The 20,660-nt window shown below is 34.6% G+C and overlaps 1 protein-coding gene and 1 pseudogene across 6 annotated transcripts in view; both read right to left on the reverse strand.

Annotated features, from left to right (window-relative positions):
• The window catches only part of ANO3 (anoctamin 3), a 616,473-nt gene that overhangs the window by 38,163 nt on the left and 557,650 nt on the right, over nucleotides 1-20,660 (reverse strand). For all 6 annotated transcript variants that reach the window (XM_007497186.3, XM_007497185.3, XM_056802002.1 and 3 more), the window contains 4 exons: nucleotides 15,429-15,511; nucleotides 14,157-14,297; nucleotides 13,006-13,170; nucleotides 1,754-1,790 (listed from right to left, as the gene is read on the reverse strand). In XM_007497186.3, the coding sequence (XP_007497248.1) occupies nucleotides 1,754-1,790; nucleotides 13,006-13,170; nucleotides 14,157-14,297; nucleotides 15,429-15,511 (426 nt within the window). The remainder of the gene's footprint in view (nucleotides 1-1,753; nucleotides 1,791-13,005; nucleotides 13,171-14,156; nucleotides 14,298-15,428; nucleotides 15,512-20,660) is intronic.
• LOC103103713 (ephrin-A5-like) lies at nucleotides 19,847-20,646 on the reverse strand (annotated as a pseudogene).

Genomic DNA, 20,660 nt, shown 5'->3' on the forward strand with positions numbered 1-20,660 from the left:
GCTGTTATCAGGACACCCAGATCCAGATCATGCTCTTATTTTCCATTGCAGAATTGGGTAAAAAAGCCACTTTCTAAAGAAGATAAAAGCTGGGTTCACAAGCTTCAATCATTCAATCAAGAAGCATTTATAGTGAGATCACCTTGTCCTCTGTAACAGAATAACTGTGGTTGCTAAATAACTCTGAGCTGTTAAGAAGGGCTTAGTTTCATAAGGCCCATTATTTGGGAAAAAATGAATGACCTACAAGGATGAAGCAAAAGCTGATTGATATTTATGTCAGAAAGCAAAAATCTTTCTCTCAAACTCAAGAGAAAACAACTGTAGAGAATGAATCTAAGCTTTGATTCATTTATCCATTCCAGTTTTCAGAAAGAAAAAAAAAAGATTTGGGCCAAAAAATACAAAAAAATATTCCCTCAACTGAGTGTCATTCATTGAAAGTGAAACTAACCCAGAGTAGGCCTTGAATCATCAGATTATTAGCTAGCCAAGACTGGGTGGAACTAATTGTTATTGCAGGGACTTTATCTATTCTTTTATGATTCTGGGGTAGCTGGGTTCTTTGAATTCATCTATATAATCTTCACCCTGGGGCACAAATCCCATAGAACCATAAAATCTGACTGGGCTATTCACCCCTCCTCCCCCAGGAGTGAAGGTAGAGAATTGTAACTTTTTAAAAAGAAATTTTTGAAGTTTGGCTAACTTTTAATTTAATTTTTCTGACCCCATAAACCTCTGACTTATAAATAAGTTTTTATCTAGTGCCTACTATGTGCTTGGCACCATAATAAGTACTTTTTTCCTTAAACAAAAATTTACGAATATTATCTCATTTGATATTTACTATAACTTTTATGAAGTAAGTGCTTTTAACTTCCTAGCAAGGGACAGAATCTTTAAGATTCTAACTTGTAGAACAGTAATTTATTTTCATTGGAGAAGGGGCGGGGGGTCAAGGGAAAGTATTTAAATAGCACCTACTATCCATTAGGCACTGGACTCAATTGAACCCTACAACAACCATGCAAGGCATTCATTTTTATTATCTTCATTTTACAGTTGGGGAAATTACTCCTGTTTTGCAATTTAGAAATCTTAAAGAGTTTATCTTAGGTACTAGGAAGTTCAAGGATTGGCCAATATCACTTAAGTCTGTTGTGGGTGTGTCCACTATCTCTTGAAAAATACAAAAGGGAACCCAAATTGCTGTAAAATATTCTGTATTGGTCATGTTTAATCATGGGGTCTAGAAATAGAACAAATCTAGTCCCATCCCTTACCTTTATCAATCAAACCAAAACACAGGGCAATGTGATTATATCAAAGATGGGGCAAACATTGAGAGATGATGAAACTGAGTTTAAAAATGATCAAGGTGGTCATAGCACCAGGAGTCCAGAATGCCCCAAGGATTCTAAAGAGGTGCGAGGACTGGAAACATCCAGGGACTAGGCTAAGCTTCCATGGTCAATGTTTGATCCCATCTTACTCTCTCTTCCATTGAACTCCTCCTTTGCTGCTTTTGTAGGAGACTAAAGCCCTCAAACTGGATTTGGAACATCCTTGCCTTGAGAAACAAAATGAGCTGATGCTGAGGTTCTATGACCAATGTCTAAAATAGGCTTTCAAGTGGATCTCTCCAGAACTTAATAATCAAATCAAAATGTCTTTATAATCGAAAAAAAGGACAACACTCTTCATTCTGTTAAACTGTCGATTGTCAATACAGTAAAAACAAAGTTCTTACCTAAATTGGTGAGAAAAAAAGCCACCTTTTCATAGACCTGCAATTAAAAGAGAGAACCAGTATTAATAATGGTTAATAATCTGTGTTTTATTCCCTGGGGGAAAGGCCAGATTTTATGTTGAAAAAAGAAAAGTCTTAAAACATTTTAAATAACAGGGCATAAATATTTTCAATCAAGATGACAAAGTAGAAGTTTAAATTGCTAGGGTATTTTCTTGACACAGAATTTTATAAAATATGTACAGCACGATTCTTAGAAGACATGGGGCAACACTGAATTTCTTTTTCTTTCTTTTATTTTTTAAAATGTCATTTAAAATGCATTCTTATTTGTAATGAATTTATGGGTATTTATGTGTATCAGATGAACATTCTATTACTCAGCTTTGAAATAGCAATAATAATATCTGCACTGTCAATTTCATGGGGCCATTTTGAGAAAAGTGCTTTATAAACCCTAAAATGCTATAAATTTATAGCAACACTGAATTTCTAAACCAGAATAGCTTTTAATAGGTCATTAAAAGAGTTGTAAAAAAAACAAAAAATAAATCAAGAGCACATCTCACATTTTCCTAACTTGGAGCCTTCAATCTCAGTTTTCTAGAGCATACAATGTGCTAATTATTTTGCAAATATTTCAAACATAAATAGTTCAATGGAGTCTAAGATATGGAGCTTTTTCTAGGACTAGAATGCCTTTTTTCTCCTCCTAATTTCTATCTATTAACATTTTATTCCTCCTTCAAGATTCAGCTCAAATTTTCCCTATTTTAGGAGACTTGCTTCTAGGCCTGCAGTTAAATGTTATTTCTCCCTTCATTGATCTTAATTTTCTGTAATGTATAATTTTAAAAATGAATTTGTAACTAATAAAATTATAAATAAATAAAATAATAAAAATTTAAAAATAAAACAAATCATATACATATCTTATTATGTTACATATAGAAAATAAAAATAAATGATAAACACACATACCACCACCACCACCACCACTACCACCACCACCAACACCAGCCTAAAGGCTTCCAATATGCCAAATGGTCCTACTATGTTTTGGGAGGACATATGGTCAAAAGTTATATAGTGAGGGAAGACATGGGTTGAGATCTGAACCCTTGAAAGGAATATCATCATTTTTTTTCATTAGACCTTATATTGAAAGCTAGAAATGACTTTAGAGATCATCTGGTCCAAATCCTTATTTTATTAATGGAAGAAACTGAGACCCAATAAAGTTAAATTACTTTTCTAGGATCACACAGAGAAGAGATTTTGAATCCAGGTTCTCTGACACCAAGTGTGGTGTTATTTCTAGGCTTTCATTCTGACCTCATCCTTGAGTTTGCATTGAATAATTAATATTTATAAAAAGCTTAGTACAGTGCCTGGCACATAATACAGCTTTAATAACAAGCCTGCTTTGGGAATCTATTTGCCAAGACAAACACAGGAATCATATGAGCATAATTACAAAACACTTTTCACACAAATAAAATTAGATCTAAACAATTGGAAAAACATTAATTGCTCATGGGTAGGCAGAGCTAATATAATAAAAGTGATAATCCTACACAAAGTAATTTACTTATTCAGTGCCATACCAATCAAACTACTAAAAATCTACCTTATTAAACTAGAAAAAAATAATAACAATTTTTCTGGAAAAAAAGGTCAAGAAATTCAAGGGAATGAATGAAAAAAAATGTGAAGGATGGTGTTCTAATAGTATCAGATCTTAAATTGTACTATAAAGCACTAATTATCAAAACAACTGGTACTGGCTAAGAAATAAAAAGGTAGATCAATGCATTAGACTAGAGGTAAATGACCTCAGCAAGTTAGTGTTCAATAAACCCAAAGATCCCAGCTTTTGGAACAAAAACTCACTATTTGTGAAAAACTGCTGGGAAAAATTGGAAAAGTATGCAAAAATTAGGTTTAGATCAGTATCTCATACCCTATATCAAGATAAGTTTCAAAATGATTATATGATTTAAACATAGTGATATTATAAGTAAATTAGGGAAACATAGAACAGTTTACCTGTCAGACCTATGGAGAAGGGAAGAATATATGACCAAACAAGAGATAGGAAACATTACAAGATGTAAAATGAATAAGTTTGATTATACTAAATTCAAAGGACGTTGTACAAACAAAACCAATGCAACCAAGATTAGAAAGGAAGCAACAAACTGGGAAATATTTTAAAACAAATTTCTCTGATAAAGCTTTTATTTCTCAAATATATAAAGAAATACGTCAAATTTATAAGAATCAAAGTCATTCTCCAATTGATAAATGGTCAAAGGGTATGAATCAAAGGTATCAATAATCATATGAAAAAATATTCTAAGTCTATATTGATTAGAGAAATGCAAATTAAAACAACTCTGAGGTACCACCTCACACTTATCAAATTGACCAATATGACAGTAAAGGAAAATGATAAATGTTGGAGGGGATGTGGCAAAATTGGGACACTAATATATACACTGCTGGTGGAGTTGTTAATTGATTCATCCATTCTGAAGGGCAATTTGGAATTATGCCCCAAAAGCTACAAAATAATTCAATGCTTTTGATTCAATAATGCCATGACTGGGTCTATATCCCAAAGAGATAAAAAACAATGGGAAAGGACCTGTTTGTACAAAAATATTTACAGCTGCTCTTTTTGTGGTGGCAAATAAATGGAAACTAAAGGGATGTATAGTCATCCCTCTCTATATCATGGTTCATTTGTCACGACTTCACTATACTGCAGGTTTTTTTAAAAAATTGATTTCTATATTGTAGAGTTTGAGGGATTTTGTGGATGAATTTCATACTGTACACAATGGAGATGCAATACACCACTACAGCTTATGCAAGTTTGTTAACATGAGATTGTACACGGTACACTATTGGTTGATGGAATGAAAGGCAACTAAGCACAGTGCTGTATTCTATATCCTGGGTGCTGATTGGCTCAGTGACTGTAATAATGGTCTATTTGCTCTCTTGCACTGTGCCCATATGTTCAGCATCTCTCCTTGTCCACTTGGTGGATGTTCACCTATCACAGGGGTCCCTGGAAGGTAACTCCCATGATAGGGGAGGGATCACTGTACCTCCACTGGGGAGTGACTGAACTCCCCAGTGGTATATGAGGGTGATGGAATACTATCCTGCTGGTAGGAATGATAAACAGGATGATTTCAGAAAAAGCTGGAAAGGCCTGATGCAGAGTGAAATAAACAAAATCAGGAGATCATTATTCATGGTAACTGTCATATTGTGGAATGATATAGCAATACAATGATCCATGACAATTCTAAGGACTTCTATAAAAGAATTCTATCCACTACCAGAGGAAGAATTGTTGGGGGCAGAAATGCAGATGAAAACATATAATTTGTCACTTGTTTATTTGGTTTGTGTTTTGATTCTATAAAATTATTCTATAAAAATAAATAATATAGAAATATATTTTGTTTTATAATACATGTATAATGCAGATTGAATTGCTTGTCATCTCCAGGAAAGGGGAGAGAAGAGGGGAGAGAGACAAAATGGTTATGATTTTGGAAAATTTGTGTGGAAATTTGTTATTAAAATGAAAAAATAATGTGCTTCCTCCTTCTTCCCCCATATATATATATATATATATATATATATATATATATATATATATATATATATATATATATATATATATATATATATATATATATATATATATATATATATATATATATATATATATATATATATATATATGTAATTTTCCCCCATTTTCTTTTAAGGCAAACAGGGACTTGCCCAGGTTTACATAGCTAGTAAGTAGCTAAGTCTGGATCTGAACTCAGATCTTCCTTACTCCAAGACCAACATTCTATCCATTGTGGCACCTAGCTTCCCTCCCTCCCCATTATATTCTATTAAATTTCATTAACCTGCACACATTTCTTATCACTACTACATTATAATTAGATCTTTCAGGACATGGAAAAAGATTATATTACTTCATCTTTGCATGGTTTCAACATAAGAGCCAGGTGATATGAATCTGTGAATTTTTCCCTAGAGTGTGTCTCTATTGTCCCATTAATAGTATTTACTTTTTTTTTGAGTTACCATTCATTTTAATTTTTCTATATAGCATAATATGCGATGGAACAGATAACATGATATGTATGATTTGTCATAAATATGTAACACATTATAAATATGCTTTTCTGAGAGAAACATTCTATCATTAGCCACATTCAAAAAACTATGTCTAATCCATTTACAGGATTGGCCAGTGAATTAGTCCAACATAGAACCAGGAGAACCATATTATCTTTGGAAAATTAGAAATCGTTCATAATGACCCTCAGCTTCTCCTTGAAATGATGAGATAGCTTTTCATTTGATGGGAATGCTTATGAGATTTTTCCATAAATTCCCTATAAAAGATTCCCTCAGTGGGTTGAAGGACTCCCTATTCTTTTAAGTTCTTATGTATGCAGAGGTAATAGTCAAGCGGTCCATTTCACATTTCTTATTTTTGCAACATGGCTGATTCATTCCTTTTCTGCTCACGTGAATCCTCAATAACATCTTTTGTGCTGTTTCTTAAGACACAGATTGAAAAAGCATTTTAAAATGCTTACTATGTCACATACTGTACCTAAATCATAGGATTGTGGTGAGGCTTAAAGGAGGTTAGTTATAGAAAACATTTTGTTAACTTTAAAGTGCTAGGTAAATGGCAGTTATGATAAAAAAACAATTTTTTGCTGCCTTTAGTATATGGATAATTAATATTTCAGCTGTCAAATGGAACAATCATGGCCATTCTAATGGAATTCACGTTTTAACGAGTATCTTTATAAAACTAGATAATATAAATTTTTTTCAAGGGACAATAATTTGTTGTTATTGTTATAATTTTAATTTGTAACATTATCATTACTTTGGTGAGAGATCTCATCTACACATTAAAGGGAAGGGTCTAGACTTATAATTTTAGTAGTATAGGGAATATTTTTAGGGCAGCTATGTGGTGCAGTCAATGGATTGATTGTTCACCTAAAGTCTGGTAGAGCTGAGTTCAAATCCAACCTTAGACACTTACTAGTTGTGTGACCTTGGGTAAGAAACTTAACCCTGTTTGCCTCAGTTTCCTCATATGTAAAATGAGCTTGAGAGGAAAATGGCAAACCACTCCAATATCTCTACCAAAATAACTCCAAATGGGGTCATGGAGAGTCAGATACAACAGAAATGACTGAACAACACTAACAGGTAACTCTTTTGTTACACAACAGTTTCTATCAATGCCTGTTTTTATTTTTTCTTGAATTGGTATTCTGAGTACTTAAACAGTACCTGGAACATAGGAAATGTTTAGTAAATGTTCACTGCCTCTTTTTGCAATATCTATTTTAGAGTTGCCTAGAGGATCAAAATGAATAAACCATGTGTCAGAGATAGGACTTGGGCTGAAGTTTTACTCTCTGTTAAAGCTACCTTTTTGCAAATATAAAGAAACAAATAAAGAATGAGCACAGGAGGCAGCTGGGTAGTTCAGTGGACCCAAAAGAGATGGGCGGTCCTGGGTTCAAATCAGGCCTGGGATACTTCTTAGCTATGTGACCCTGGGCAAGTCCCTTAATCCCCATTTACCACTCTTCTGCCTCGGAACCAATACATAGTATTGATTCTAATGTGGAAGGTAAGGGTTAAAAAAGAAAAAAAAATATGGGCATGTATGTCTTCTTCAGTAATCAGAGCTCATCTTAGTGATCACATGCATGCATGGGTTCATAATGAAGTCATAATCATTATTTTTACATACATATTATGCACCTCACAAGGTGATTTCTAAGGTCCCTACCACCTTTGGGTGTGAACAGGCTATGAATCAGAATTATCCTCTGGGGTAGGTCAAGAATAATGCTTATTTAATGATGTAGCTGCATATCTGGGACTTTTTCAATGCATTCCTATTCCTCCTTGTTTTAATATTCAAGAATGTAAGACATTTTTCTAGCTCTAATTTAGCATGCTACATGTCTTCATATCCTTCTCAGCTATTCTGTCCTAAGGTCTCTTGAAGCACTGATATTCTATATTCTTTGCTATGTTTCTTCTAACTCTGCTACTTGATATTGTAAAGTATGTGTCAAATCTAACATTCTATGCTCTAAGAATTTTTCCAGTCCTTCCATTCTATTCTATTACTTCTTTTAGCTCTGAGATGCTCTGTTCTAATGTTCCTTGCAGCTCTAACATTCTACATTCTGATATTCTATGTTCTAAGTCTCCTTATAACTCTGGCATCCAACATTCCAAGAGTTCTTTTAGACTGATTCTGAATTCTGTGTGCTCAGGTACTTTAGAGCTCAAGCATACTTTATTGACTTAATTTTTTTGATATCTTATTTTCCCAATTACATGTAATAACAATTTGTAACACATGCTTTCTGAAATTATAAGATCCAAATTGTCTCCTTTTCCTCCCCTCTCTCAGAGGTAGTAAGCAATTTAATCAAGGTTAGATGCATATTATTTTGGAAAATACAATTCTATAGTGGTCAGTGCTGCAAGAGAATTATATAACACCCCCTCCCAAATAAAAGCGCAAATAACTAATATGAAAAATCGAGGCAGTCAAGTTACTTAGTTCAGGATCACAATGTTAGTAAACATGAGGCTATATGTGAACTCAGAACAACCCATATGTTACAAAATATTTATAGCAGTTCTCTTTTTTGTGGCGAAGAATTGGAAATTGAAGGGATGCCCATTGATTGGGGAATGGCTAATCAAATTGTGGTATATGATTGTGATGGAATACTTTTTTGCCATAAGAAATTATGGGCAGGTGAATTAAAAAAAACTTGGAGAGAACTAAACTTGGAGAGATAATGAACAATGAGTAAAAAACAAGAGAACATTACACAAATCTACAGGATTAATACTGGAAGAATAAATTGTGAATGTTACCTCCAGAAAGTCAATTGAAAGGTGAAAACATGAAAGACTTAATTTGTATGAACATACTGGTCTCCCAGGTGACACCTTCTGTGATGTAGGGAAGGTGGGGAAGGGCTGGGACATTTGTGGATAGGATTTGTTATGTAGATATGAAAAAAAATAAGTCAAGCATATCAAAAATTTGTGATTCATTTATATACAGTCTTCCTTTTCTTTGTATATGGAAAATATTCTTTAATTTGGTTTTGTAAAATTTGGAATAAAAAAAAAGGAAAAAAGAGATCCCATTATTTTCATGTCTTCAATTAGATCAGAAAGTAAAGACCAGAGAAAGATTATCTAAAGTAACATAGGAAGTTAGTAGTAAATCCAGAATTTGCAGCCAGATTGTTGAATCTGTTCCATTTATCAATCATGGAGGTTTTCAGTAATAAGAAAGCCAACAAAACAAAACAAAACAAAACAATCTTTCCTATTTCTCTAAAGGTAGTGCAGTCACTAAAGAGCTAGAAGTGTTAGGGACCTTCATCTTTGTGGATTCAAATCAATTTCACTAGCTCTGTGATCCTGGGCATGTTTCAGTTTCCTCATTTATAAAATGAGCCAGAGAAAGAAATGGTAAATCACTATAGTATATTTGTCAAAAATTCCCAAATGGGGTCACAAAGAATTGGACATGACCAAAATGACTGAACAACAATTAATAACAACAACAAAAAATAATTCTCCCTTTTGGATTAAGGTAATACCATAAGGAGCACTAAGTTGGAATTTAAAGAGAATTTAAAAAGTTTAAATTATGGACTATTTGAAGTCACAAAAGAAAATAGTTGTTGGACTCAACATCCTTTCTAGATATAATTTACATAATCAATGAAACAAGAGTTTTGACTGATACATTTTGAGGCTGTGACTTTGGACTCAAGACAACTGGGGGAAAAATTGCATTTAGTAGCACAGAAATTGAACAAAGAAATCATTAGGATGAAGGGACTTTAGAGACTCTTTATTCCAGGGGCTCTTAATCTGAAATCTGAGGATTCTTTAAACACATTTTTGATAATTCCATTTTAACATAATTGTTTTTTCTTAAATTTCTATGTTTTCTATTTGACATTGAAAAAACATTATTTCTAGAATGGATCTGTTGATTTCACCATACCATGATAGGGGTCTATGATACAAAGAAGAGCTAAGAAACTGTCTCATAGTCAACTTTCTCATTTTACAGATGAGGAGACTAAGGTCTTAAGAAACTAAATGATTTACTAAAGGCTAAACAGATGTTAAGTACTAAAAGCAAGATTTGAAACCAGATCTTTTGACTGTATAACCAATGCTTTCAAATATTTTACTATGTAAAGAATATCTAGTTTTTGGATTTTAATTTGCAAAATGGAAACAGTAGTTCTATTATAAAGCAGATGACATTAACCAAAGTCCACCTAGTTTTTCCTCAAGTCACTCTAGGCTCTAATCTCTAATGCTTGCTCTACTTGTTGTTGAGTCATTTTTCAATCATATCTGACTGTGAGCCCATTTAAGGTTTTCTTAAAAGACACTTGAGTGATTTGCCATTTCCTTCTCCAGTTAATTTTACAGATGATGAAACTGAGGCAAACAGAATTAAGTGACTTGTCCAGGGTCACATAGTTAGTAAATGTTTGAGGTCAGGATTTGAATTAATGATGAGTCTTCCTGACTCCTAGATTCTATCTCACTAGATCACTTCACTGACTATTCCTTAATCTAGAAGATATATTAAGTCTTATATTCTGGTTAAATATGAGATCATGGATATTTTGAGTTGGAAGGGACCTTGAAGATATCTTGTTCAGTCCCCTCATTTGATAGATGAAAAAAATTATGGCCTATAGCACTTAAGAGATATAAAGTTATAATTTAATAAATAATGTTGGCTGAATTTGAACCTAGATCTTCCAAGTCTGAGTCTGATCTTATTTCACCTACTTTATACTACCCCAGCCCAAACAGTAGTTGTGTAACCCTGGATAAGTCACTTACTTATTTTTCTGCACCAGTGGCCTTATCAGTAAAGTGGGAATAATAATAAAGTCTACCTCTTAGGATTGTTATGAGTAGAAAATAATTATAAATTTAAAATACTATATAAGTGAATATATATACATATATATATACATGTGCATATATATGGTGTTTAAGTACATATATCTAGAATATGTATTTATTATTATGTTATTTACATATCATATTTTATTTTCATATTCATGCATATATTTATTATATTATATTTACATGTTATATCATGTTAGTTTTTATATTAATTTTTATATTTACATATTAAATTATATATTTATATATTATTAAATGAAAGCAGGTTTGATTATATTGCTTTTTAGTCATGGCAAAATCCTACCTCTTCCCCAATTAACTGCACATATATACAAGATGTCCACTTTGCTGGGCCAGCCTTTCTTCTCTAGGCAGGTCTCCCTGTCTCTTGATCTTTCTTCAAGATTCAACTCCAGGGTCACCTGTTCTATGAAGCTGTCCCTAATCCTCTGGGATATAGATGCTTTCTCCTCAAATTCCATTGGCTTAACAGAGTACATGATAGAACTCCCTTCCTTCTCTTTACCCATCACTTAGCCAAACGCAAGCTCCTTGAGGGCAGGGATTGTTTTGGTCTAATTTCCTGCATCCTCAGTCTTGAGCACAGTGACGGGTGCATAGGAAGCGTTTAGTTAATATGAATGATGAATAAGTCTTAAAATACTTACTAATAAGTATTTGCTAATTGGTTTAAATATGTGGAAGTTAGTAAATGCCTCCCCTCTCCCATCCTTTCTACTCCCAGTAGGACCAAATACCCAGTATGCCAAATACTGATAATAATCTGATATTATAAAATTCCCGATGGTCATAATCACCATCACAATGGCCAGAATTTATGTATTTTAAAGTTTTGTGAAGTCTTTTATCCATATCATTTAATTAGATGTTCTTAATTTTATGTATTATTTATACATTTAGCAATTGTTCAATTTTCTATATGACTCATCTGTGATTTGTTAGCTTCTTTTTTTAACCCTCATCTTTCCTCTTAGAATCAATACTGTATATTGGTTCCAAGGCAGAAGTGTGGTAAGAGCTAGACAATGGGGGTTCAGTGACTCCCTAGGAAGTATCTAAGGCTATATTTGAACCCATCATGTCCCATCTTTAGATCTGCCTCTCAATCCAATGAGTCATCCAGCTGCCCCTGATTTGTTAGCTTCTTAAAGAAAGAACCAATATTTGTTTAGACTTTGTGATAAAAATACTAAGAAATTCCATGTGTAGGGCTCTTCATGGTTTTTGCAAATATTACCTTTGCTTCTCATACTAATTGCGCACTGCAAGCAGCTGGAGTGGACCTGAAGAGCCAAAATCTTACAAATGAGCAACCTGAAACTCATGTAGGTTCAATGACTTACCCAAGGTCACATAATGAGTAAGCAAAGAACATACAGGGCTATTCAGCTACCAGGTTCACAGAATATAAGAATATGGAGTATTTTAGGATCATGATGGTAAAGGCTGGAGACACTAAAGGATGACTATGTCCAACTCCCCCATTTTTAATATAGCACCGAGGTCTGAATCGTGGAAGGCTAACAATAATAAAGATAATATCAATAACTAGGATTTTCACAACTCTAATGTTTGCAAAGCACTTTACAAATAGCCTACCATTTTATCTTCTCAACAACTCTGGAAAGTAGGTGTTATTATTATCTTTGTTTTACAGATGAGGAAATCGAGGCAGTCAAGTTACTTAGTTCAGGATCACAATGTTAGTAAACATGAGGCTATATGTGAACTTTGAACATCCTGACTCCAGATTGCAAGATAAAAATTAATATCTAATAATTCCAAGCATTATATTTTATAAGATTTATTAATAATCACTTGAAGTAGATGAAATAAAAGAAAAGTAAAAGCCTGAGTAAAAGCCACTAGTGAGTGAAATTCTCCTGCCTGGCACTCACCCCACCTCCATCAGCTGAGTTCCAGGGAAAAGAGAGAGAGTGAGAGGTGGGGCTACCTCAAAATATTTTCTTGCTAAGTTATCATGTAATGTGAGAAGGAACATGGGAAGTTGGGATTTAGAGTCTTGAGGAACCAAATTCTAATTATACAAGATCCAGCTTGAACTTTTATTTACTTGAAATACTGCTCTGGCTTGTATGTGAATAAAATAAAAGTATAGTAATTCTTCTTCTCTAATGGGGAAAAACATCTTGAACACTTACAACATTCAGAAACATGATGATCACGAAATTGATGCAGACTCCTGTTCCAGATGTGGCAAACTGCCAGTATTTTTTGACAAAATACCACTTGAAAGATGCAAAGTGCTCCATAGCCACGAGACGATATACCACGACAGCAAAGACTGTGGTGAGCACCAAAGAAATCTGGGTTGGGAGAGACAAGAATATGGAATCATCAGTAAGCTCATGCATCAGACACTAAGTTCCTGTTGCAGGGAGAGGAGCAGGCTCCCAGAGGGAGGAGACCTCATGAATTCTGTTCCTATCTCAAGTAATAGACAATATTGTTAAACTGAAACATGTGGAATCCATGCAATGTTTTAAAAAATAAATGCACAATCATCATTCAATTTAAATTCACACTCATCTAACTTTGCAGTAATTATTCAACTGCATGCTAATATAAATACTTTCCTTTTATATTTTATTGTGTGCATTTTGAAGTATTATTCTGATACTCCAGATTATTCAACAATTTGCTAAAGGACCCCTGGCAAAAAGAAGGCTCAATAATCCTGTTTTAGTAGAAGCAAGCATTCATTTATCTGTCTACTATGTGCCAGTCACTTAACTAGGTTCTTGGGATTCAACCACAAAAAATTAAACAATAAGGGCTTACGTTAGGACAAATTTAAGGACTTTCATTCTTGTCTTAATGACAGCACCTAGGACAGTGCTTTTTCTGCAACAATTGCTTAATACTTAAAATTTTTTTAATGTTTAAAAAAATGAATCATAGTGAAGGATATTCTCAACTTAAATCACTACAGACCATATGGTAACACTAGATATGTATTATTAGTAGATATACTGTATTTTAAGGAATTTTCATTTTCAATCTTATTTATACAATGAAAATCCCAATAGTATTTTTAATGAAGCAGCAAAACTAGTGTCCTCAGAATAATTTTATGAGTTTTTTAAGTCTTGATTCCACCCACCATTTCCCCAAAGTTTCCAATGTCCCAATGTATATTTAAGGTTGATTCAATGAGATCGACTAAGAAATTTAAGGTCCCACAATAAGTTGCTCCTGTAGAAATATTTCAATTCTTCTTTTATCTAGAATCCCGTCTCCTTTAGAATATCTTGCTTGGGAAAAGTCATGAATACCAGTGTACTGATATTACCATTAAGAATATTCCTAATATGGAGATCATGAGCCGAAGAAGTTTATCCATGAATGGCTGATAAGGCTCGGGTTTTCCTGTGATGGGATTCACTCTTTCCACCTGGGCATACTTTCTCTCAAACTGAGGGCGAACATTTTCCTAAGATAGAGACAAAGATACTGTATGAGGGCAAACCATGAACTCTGTAAATATTTTCACAAACATCACCATTAACAGCAAGCCAAGAGTCCTGCCTATTTAAAAATAAAATGCCTAAACCTTGTCAAGAAGAGCCATTCTCTTTCTCAGCAGCAAAAAACAATAACTAATATTTGCTAACATGTTTATATAACTTCCTAAGGCTGGAAAAAGGGTTTTAGATATATGGTATATTATGTCTTATTTTAAAAAGAATCAATTATTAATATAATGATAAATATAATTATCATTGCCCATTTTATGAATGTATAAACTAAGGTTGAGAGTAGTAAAGTGACTTGGCGAGGGTCATGCCTTCAATAAATGTGCGATTAAGGAATTGAACTCAGGTATTACTATCTGCAAGTCCCATAGTTCTGTCTATCACATCATCTATTTCTGAAAATTGATTTAAAGTAATAAATAAACAAAATTAAAAATAGATTTAAGGTAATCAATAAAATTAAAAAATAGATTTAAAGTAATAAATAAATAAAAGAAAGAAGGAAGGAAAGAAAGAAAACAATTTTTCATTTGTATATACTTTTCATAATCAAATGTAAAGATGCAGAGTACATCATGCTTTTTCATTAATGAGTGTAATTGCCATCCACACTGCATAGATTTCCTGATAAAAATGACCATTTGTGATTTCATTTAGAATATCTTGTGCAATTGCTAACTGGAAGAGGGTAAATGAACGGGCATCAATGTCCCACTTGCACTCACTACTTACTGACGTCTTTAGAAATACATGCATTCATGTAAAAGTCTATTCATCAGGGATGAGCTTCAAGGGTCCCCATGTTCAACCAGTCTAAGTCCATTTCCATCCATTCTTTGTGATGTTATCTCCAGGCACATAACTATGTGGCGAAACTGGGGTATGAAAGTGTTCTCAGGGTCTTGTTAACATGGTACCCATCTCTGATTCTTGTCTTTCTTCTCAACTTTTCTTGATGCACTGATCAGGCCAGCTGTGCTGCTGGCAAAACCCCATCTGGATTCGGACTGTCCTCTGCATTATTATGACAACTCTCTCCCAAGTCGATATATACAAGGCACAAAATTCCCAATTCCATTGCTGCTTACCTCCTCCTCTTCCCAGTCAATAAGGTCCCAATCATAGGTCAACACAGCTCTTCTCCTCTTCCAGAACTCCAGGAAAACTGTGGCTGTGAAAATACATTATTGTTTAGTAACATCATGTATTTGTCGGGAGAAAGTGAGGAATACTTGTCCAAGAAGACTTTGGCAAGAGTCCTTCAACAGGGGTCGGTATGCATGACTTGCTATCCTGATCATAAGAAGCAACTCGTCAATAAAATGAATAATCCATTAGAACTTGGAATTATTTAAGTATAATATCATGTCTTCCCCCTATGAAGTTGCTGCATTTTTTACATATTCTTTTTATAATTTATATGTTCTTTTGTATAATCTTTTTTCCTCCTCATGACGCAGGAAATGATACAACACTAATTACAGTATAATGAGTTGTATTTTCCCACCTGCCCTGTTTTCCCTACTCATCTCTCTATTTTGATTCCTTCAATAGAACAACAGAAAAAGTTAACCCTGAAGGGTAGCAACATCAATTAAAAAAAAAAAAACTCTTACCTTCTATCTTAGAATCAATTCTCTCTATTGATTCCAAGGTAAAAGAGTGGTAAAGACTAGGCAATGGGGGTAAAGTGACTTATTCTGGATCATAAATCTAGGAAGTGTCTGAGGCCAGATTTGAACCCAGGGATGCCTGGTTTTAAATCTGAATCTTAATCCACTGAGCCACCGAGCTATGCCTGGTGTCAGCATCATTTAAATCAGTCTTGAGATATATTTTAGAAATGGAAATGTCTTCAAAAAGGTTAACTTCCCTTGAAACTAAGTGGTACAGTGGATAGAGCGAGGGGTCTGGAGTCAGGAAGACCTGTGTTCAAATCCTTCCACAGACATGTACGAGCTATGTGTCACTTCTGTTTTTCTCAGTTTGCCAACTGAAAAATTGGGATGATAATTATTCATACCTGCCAAGTTTATTGTGAGCATCAAATGAAATAATAAATTGTAAAGTACTTAGCATAGTACCTTGCCGAGAGTAAGTAGCATATAAATGTTAAGTGATGTTAGTTGTTATGAACATGACAAGATATGTTTTCTTTAGGAATATGGTTAATTCTATTGCACAGATAAATTAGAAATGCTGCCTGAAAAGGTCAGGAAAAACAAAGAAGAAAAAGAAAGTAGCTTCTAAGTTCTAGACACTGTCAGAGCAAGAAAGAGACCTTTAAATGTACAAGATAACTTATAAATGGTTGCTGAATTAATGAATAAAGGAAAGAGTTTTGGGCTTAGAATGAGAGGACCCAAATTTGAATCTTGGCTCTGAACCTTAGAACCACGAGTGAATTATTTCTCTTTTTAGAGTTTCCATCTGCTTGTCTGGAAAATGAGACAATCCCTAGCATCTTCTCTGAGTTTCGATGGGAATGTGCCTTGATGCAGAATAAAAATTTGACTAGAATTAAGTCAATGAATCTAAGAATTGTTCCTTCATTCTAAAAAGACCAAACCATTGTCACCACTAGAAAATGGGCACAGTAGAAGCTGGATGAGATAGGGGTCAGGGGACTGACTACAAAGTCAGGAAGATGTGGCTTTCAAGCCCTGCCTCTGACATAGTTGGACTTTCTGATCATAGCTAAATCATTCTTTTTAGGAAGCTCTCTGAGATTGTAAAATTTTAGCTGGTTATGGATCTTCCAACATGGAGAGAATTCTATTCTCATGATTAATGGAATCTCCAATTCTCTGTTCTCAAATCCAGGGTTCTTTTAACTCTCTATAGTAGTCACAGGAATATTAGTATACACCATGATACTTTAGATGTATTATTCCAATCTCCTGATTTTACAGTTGGGAACACTGAGGACAACAGAGGTTCAGTAACTGGCCCACGATAATCCAAAGTCAGTAAACACTTTGAAGTTCTAGGGAGACAAAGAAAAATAAGATAGTCTTTTCCTCCTAGGAGATCACAGTCTAAATGTAGAGATGACATTCAAATAACTATGAATAAACAATCTATATATTGAACATAGTGGAGATAATCAACAAAGGAAAGAAAATAATGCAGTCAATTAGTAGTAGAGTCAGGAATTAAATTCAGTAATATTTTCTCTCCAAATTTAGGATGTTTTCCACCATACTATGATACCTCCAAATAGTAGGAACACAACTCAAACTTTATTCTCTTTTCTCTCAGTCAAGAATTCTCTTTTTTTTTTTAATGAAGAAAACCTTTATTTTTATTTAGGTATACTTGTATGGATACATGAATATATAAACACAGATTGTATGGGTTTTGTGTGTTTTTTGTACATTTTTTAAAGTTCATATAAAGTAAGCATTTCAGAAGAGCACTCAAATAAGTGCAAAGAAACCACAAAGCAGATCAGTATAAGCACAGGACCACACTGGGCTGGACTTTCATACCCAGATGAACACACAATGAGTGACTTCAATGGGGTCTCAAGAGAAAGAATGGAAAGCAGATTTCGTACTCATGGGTAACCTCCAACATGCCAGCATCTATTAAACTGTACAGACAATGGCAGCAAGTTTATGATAGGGAGATTTGTCTCATGTCTGAGAAGCTCAGGGCAGAATGCATGGGAAAAACTCAGTGATGCCAAACCAGAAACAAACCTGCCCATTCACAACTCCAGGAAAAAGTAGAAGGCAGGGAGAAGGGAACAAAAATCAGGTAGTGCAAAGGGGTGGTGGTGGAGGTGGTGGCGTGGAAAAGTGAAGCTAGTAACCACAAATCTGAGTCCAATGAATGGGCGTTTGGGACTAAACTCTGATTTTTTGAAGTGAAAACAACCCCTGTGGCGGCTGTGAAGGCAATGGGGAAAAGACAATTGTCTGAAAATCCATTGATGCTATTTTTCTTTCTCAAAATGAGGAGAGAATAACAGACCCCAGCACCTCCCCAAACTATCGGTTTTGATTCAAGCCCATGCATATGCCACAAGTGATGCGGACACAACTCTTGAGAAAGGGGTGGGGAGAGACAGCCCATGAAGACAAATGAACAGAAAACCAGACCGAACTCAAGTGCTAAATCTCTCAGCCTCTTATACCCAACATACTGAAAAAAACACACCACACAGGGCTCCCCTGTTAAACCTTAAACAATGAGGACAAAACATTGATCACCAACAGTCATGTTGTTCTGGGTCCTGGCATGGTGAAGTCTTGAGATTGGATGAGGGCTAATCTTAGAGGAATCCTGGGTGTTAAAGTGTCATGGCCACTTGGGGCTCAGTTCTCAACCATGTGGCATACAGGATGTTTCAAAGGTCTGTCTAATCATCGATGCATATTTTATATCCTGAAATCTATTGTTCTCCCTTACAAAAGACATAAGAATCAATTGAATGCTTTATTGTCACTTTGTACAACAGATGTTGCTAATAATACAGAATTTATAGAATGTAGTTTTTTTAATGTTTTCCTTGTCTTTCCTTTGCCATCCAAGAAAGTACAGTACAAAACAATATTCTAAACTAACAAGCAATGTTACCTTGTCTATTGACAGTCCCCACTAAACACTGATCCTTATTTCCCTGCTTCATGGTGCAAAGCCCTGGGCACTCTCACCCCTCCCCAAACCCTATTGCCTACAGCCCACAAAATATATTACTGAAAGCAATACCGTAAAGAGTCCAAAAAAGATTACTAAATTGAATTGAGATTCAATTGAATTCAATTCAAATTGAATTGAGTGAATTCTCATTTCAATGTTGTGGTGATGGAAATCTACATTAGACTGTTGACTGAAGTTCTAAAAAAAAGGATTAATTTCACCTGTGTCAGATAGCCCCACTCAACTTATCCTATGTAAGGATAGTCCCTGCATCAGTTTTATATACACTCCAAATAACATCAGATGAGCCTAGGTTATATTTGAACATGTGCACAACTCTCCTATGTGCCAGAAATCCACGGCTGCCTTTCATTCATGTTTTCCAAATTGAGGACTTCCCAAAATTCTAAGAACTTTATTCCCATTTATAAATTCTGTCCATTAACATCACTGATATTTTTACATAAGCATTAAAAAACTAATACATAAAAATCCTCATTTCATTTGAATGTGTTCCTTTTTTCACATTTGACACATTCATCACAGTTTTTGAGTTTTGTTCATGATTTTGTGTTTGTTTTTGAAAGGCTTGGTTAAAACCAATGTGTCTTGCAATAGCAAAAAGAAGGGTCTGGATTTATTTTTTACATTTTCCTGACTAATGCTTTGGAGTTCAAAGTTAATGACAGTCTGGTTAGTAAAAAGCTCAAGGCTTGCATTTCCTGCTGATCAATTTGTAAATTCCATGAGGGCCAGGCTAAAATTCTATGAACAGGGTTATTTTGCTATTTTTTTTAAGAAACAAGTTATTTCCCCACATTCCTAAATGTATCAAGGGATACCACATCTTTCATAAATTTCAGCATAAAGCATATCTAAATAATGTATTTTCACCATGGGATGGCTCGGCTGACACGTATGGTATCATCTTCTGATTCTAGTGAATTTTCTACTCTGTCCCTTAACATCAAAAATCCAACCATGAACAACTCTAGTTTTCATCCAGCTGTTTGCTGACCGAACAAAGACTTTGAGCTTTAGACAGGACTTCCTTCCATCATCCAGTTTTCTGAGAAGATTTAGAAATATTCCCAGCCTGTCTTGAACTCAGATCCCAGAGAGAAGGGAGTGAAGAGCTGGAATTTTCCAGAAATTTTCAGTGGTCCATTTGGAGAATGAGGTCGATTCCCTTGCCACCTCTTGAACCCTTTGGAGGTATGGTCATAGGAGCCACAGCCATCAAGGTTCACCTTATATAGGCAATAGTGTTCTGTCTTATCATCAGGGACTGAGTCCTCATAATGAGGGCAGAAGACATCCAGGTCATCATTAATACAGACATCAATGTGGCAAGCACCTCTTTGGAGTCTGGGGTTGGTACTGTTCCACTAACAGCATAGTGATCAGTGACAGTGTTAGAGGCACGATGTTGGCTGAACCCAGACATCCAGAGCACCAGAAACACCAGCATCAACATCTCCCTGTGCAACATCACTCCCTTCCAAAAGTGAATAACCAAAACACAGGAGGGAGAAGGAGGGGAGGGAAGATGGGAATGAAAAAAATGAGGGGAGAAAAAAGAAAAGAAAAGAAGGGTTTCCTAAAAAGAAGATGAGGGTGTGGGTATGAGGAGAAAACAGAAAAATCACAGGTTTTTTTTCTTTTAATCAAGC

This window comes from Monodelphis domestica, chromosome 6 (assembly GCF_027887165.1).
Source record: "Monodelphis domestica isolate mMonDom1 chromosome 6, mMonDom1.pri, whole genome shotgun sequence".
Lineage (NCBI taxonomy): Eukaryota > Metazoa > Chordata > Mammalia > Didelphimorphia > Didelphidae > Monodelphis > Monodelphis domestica.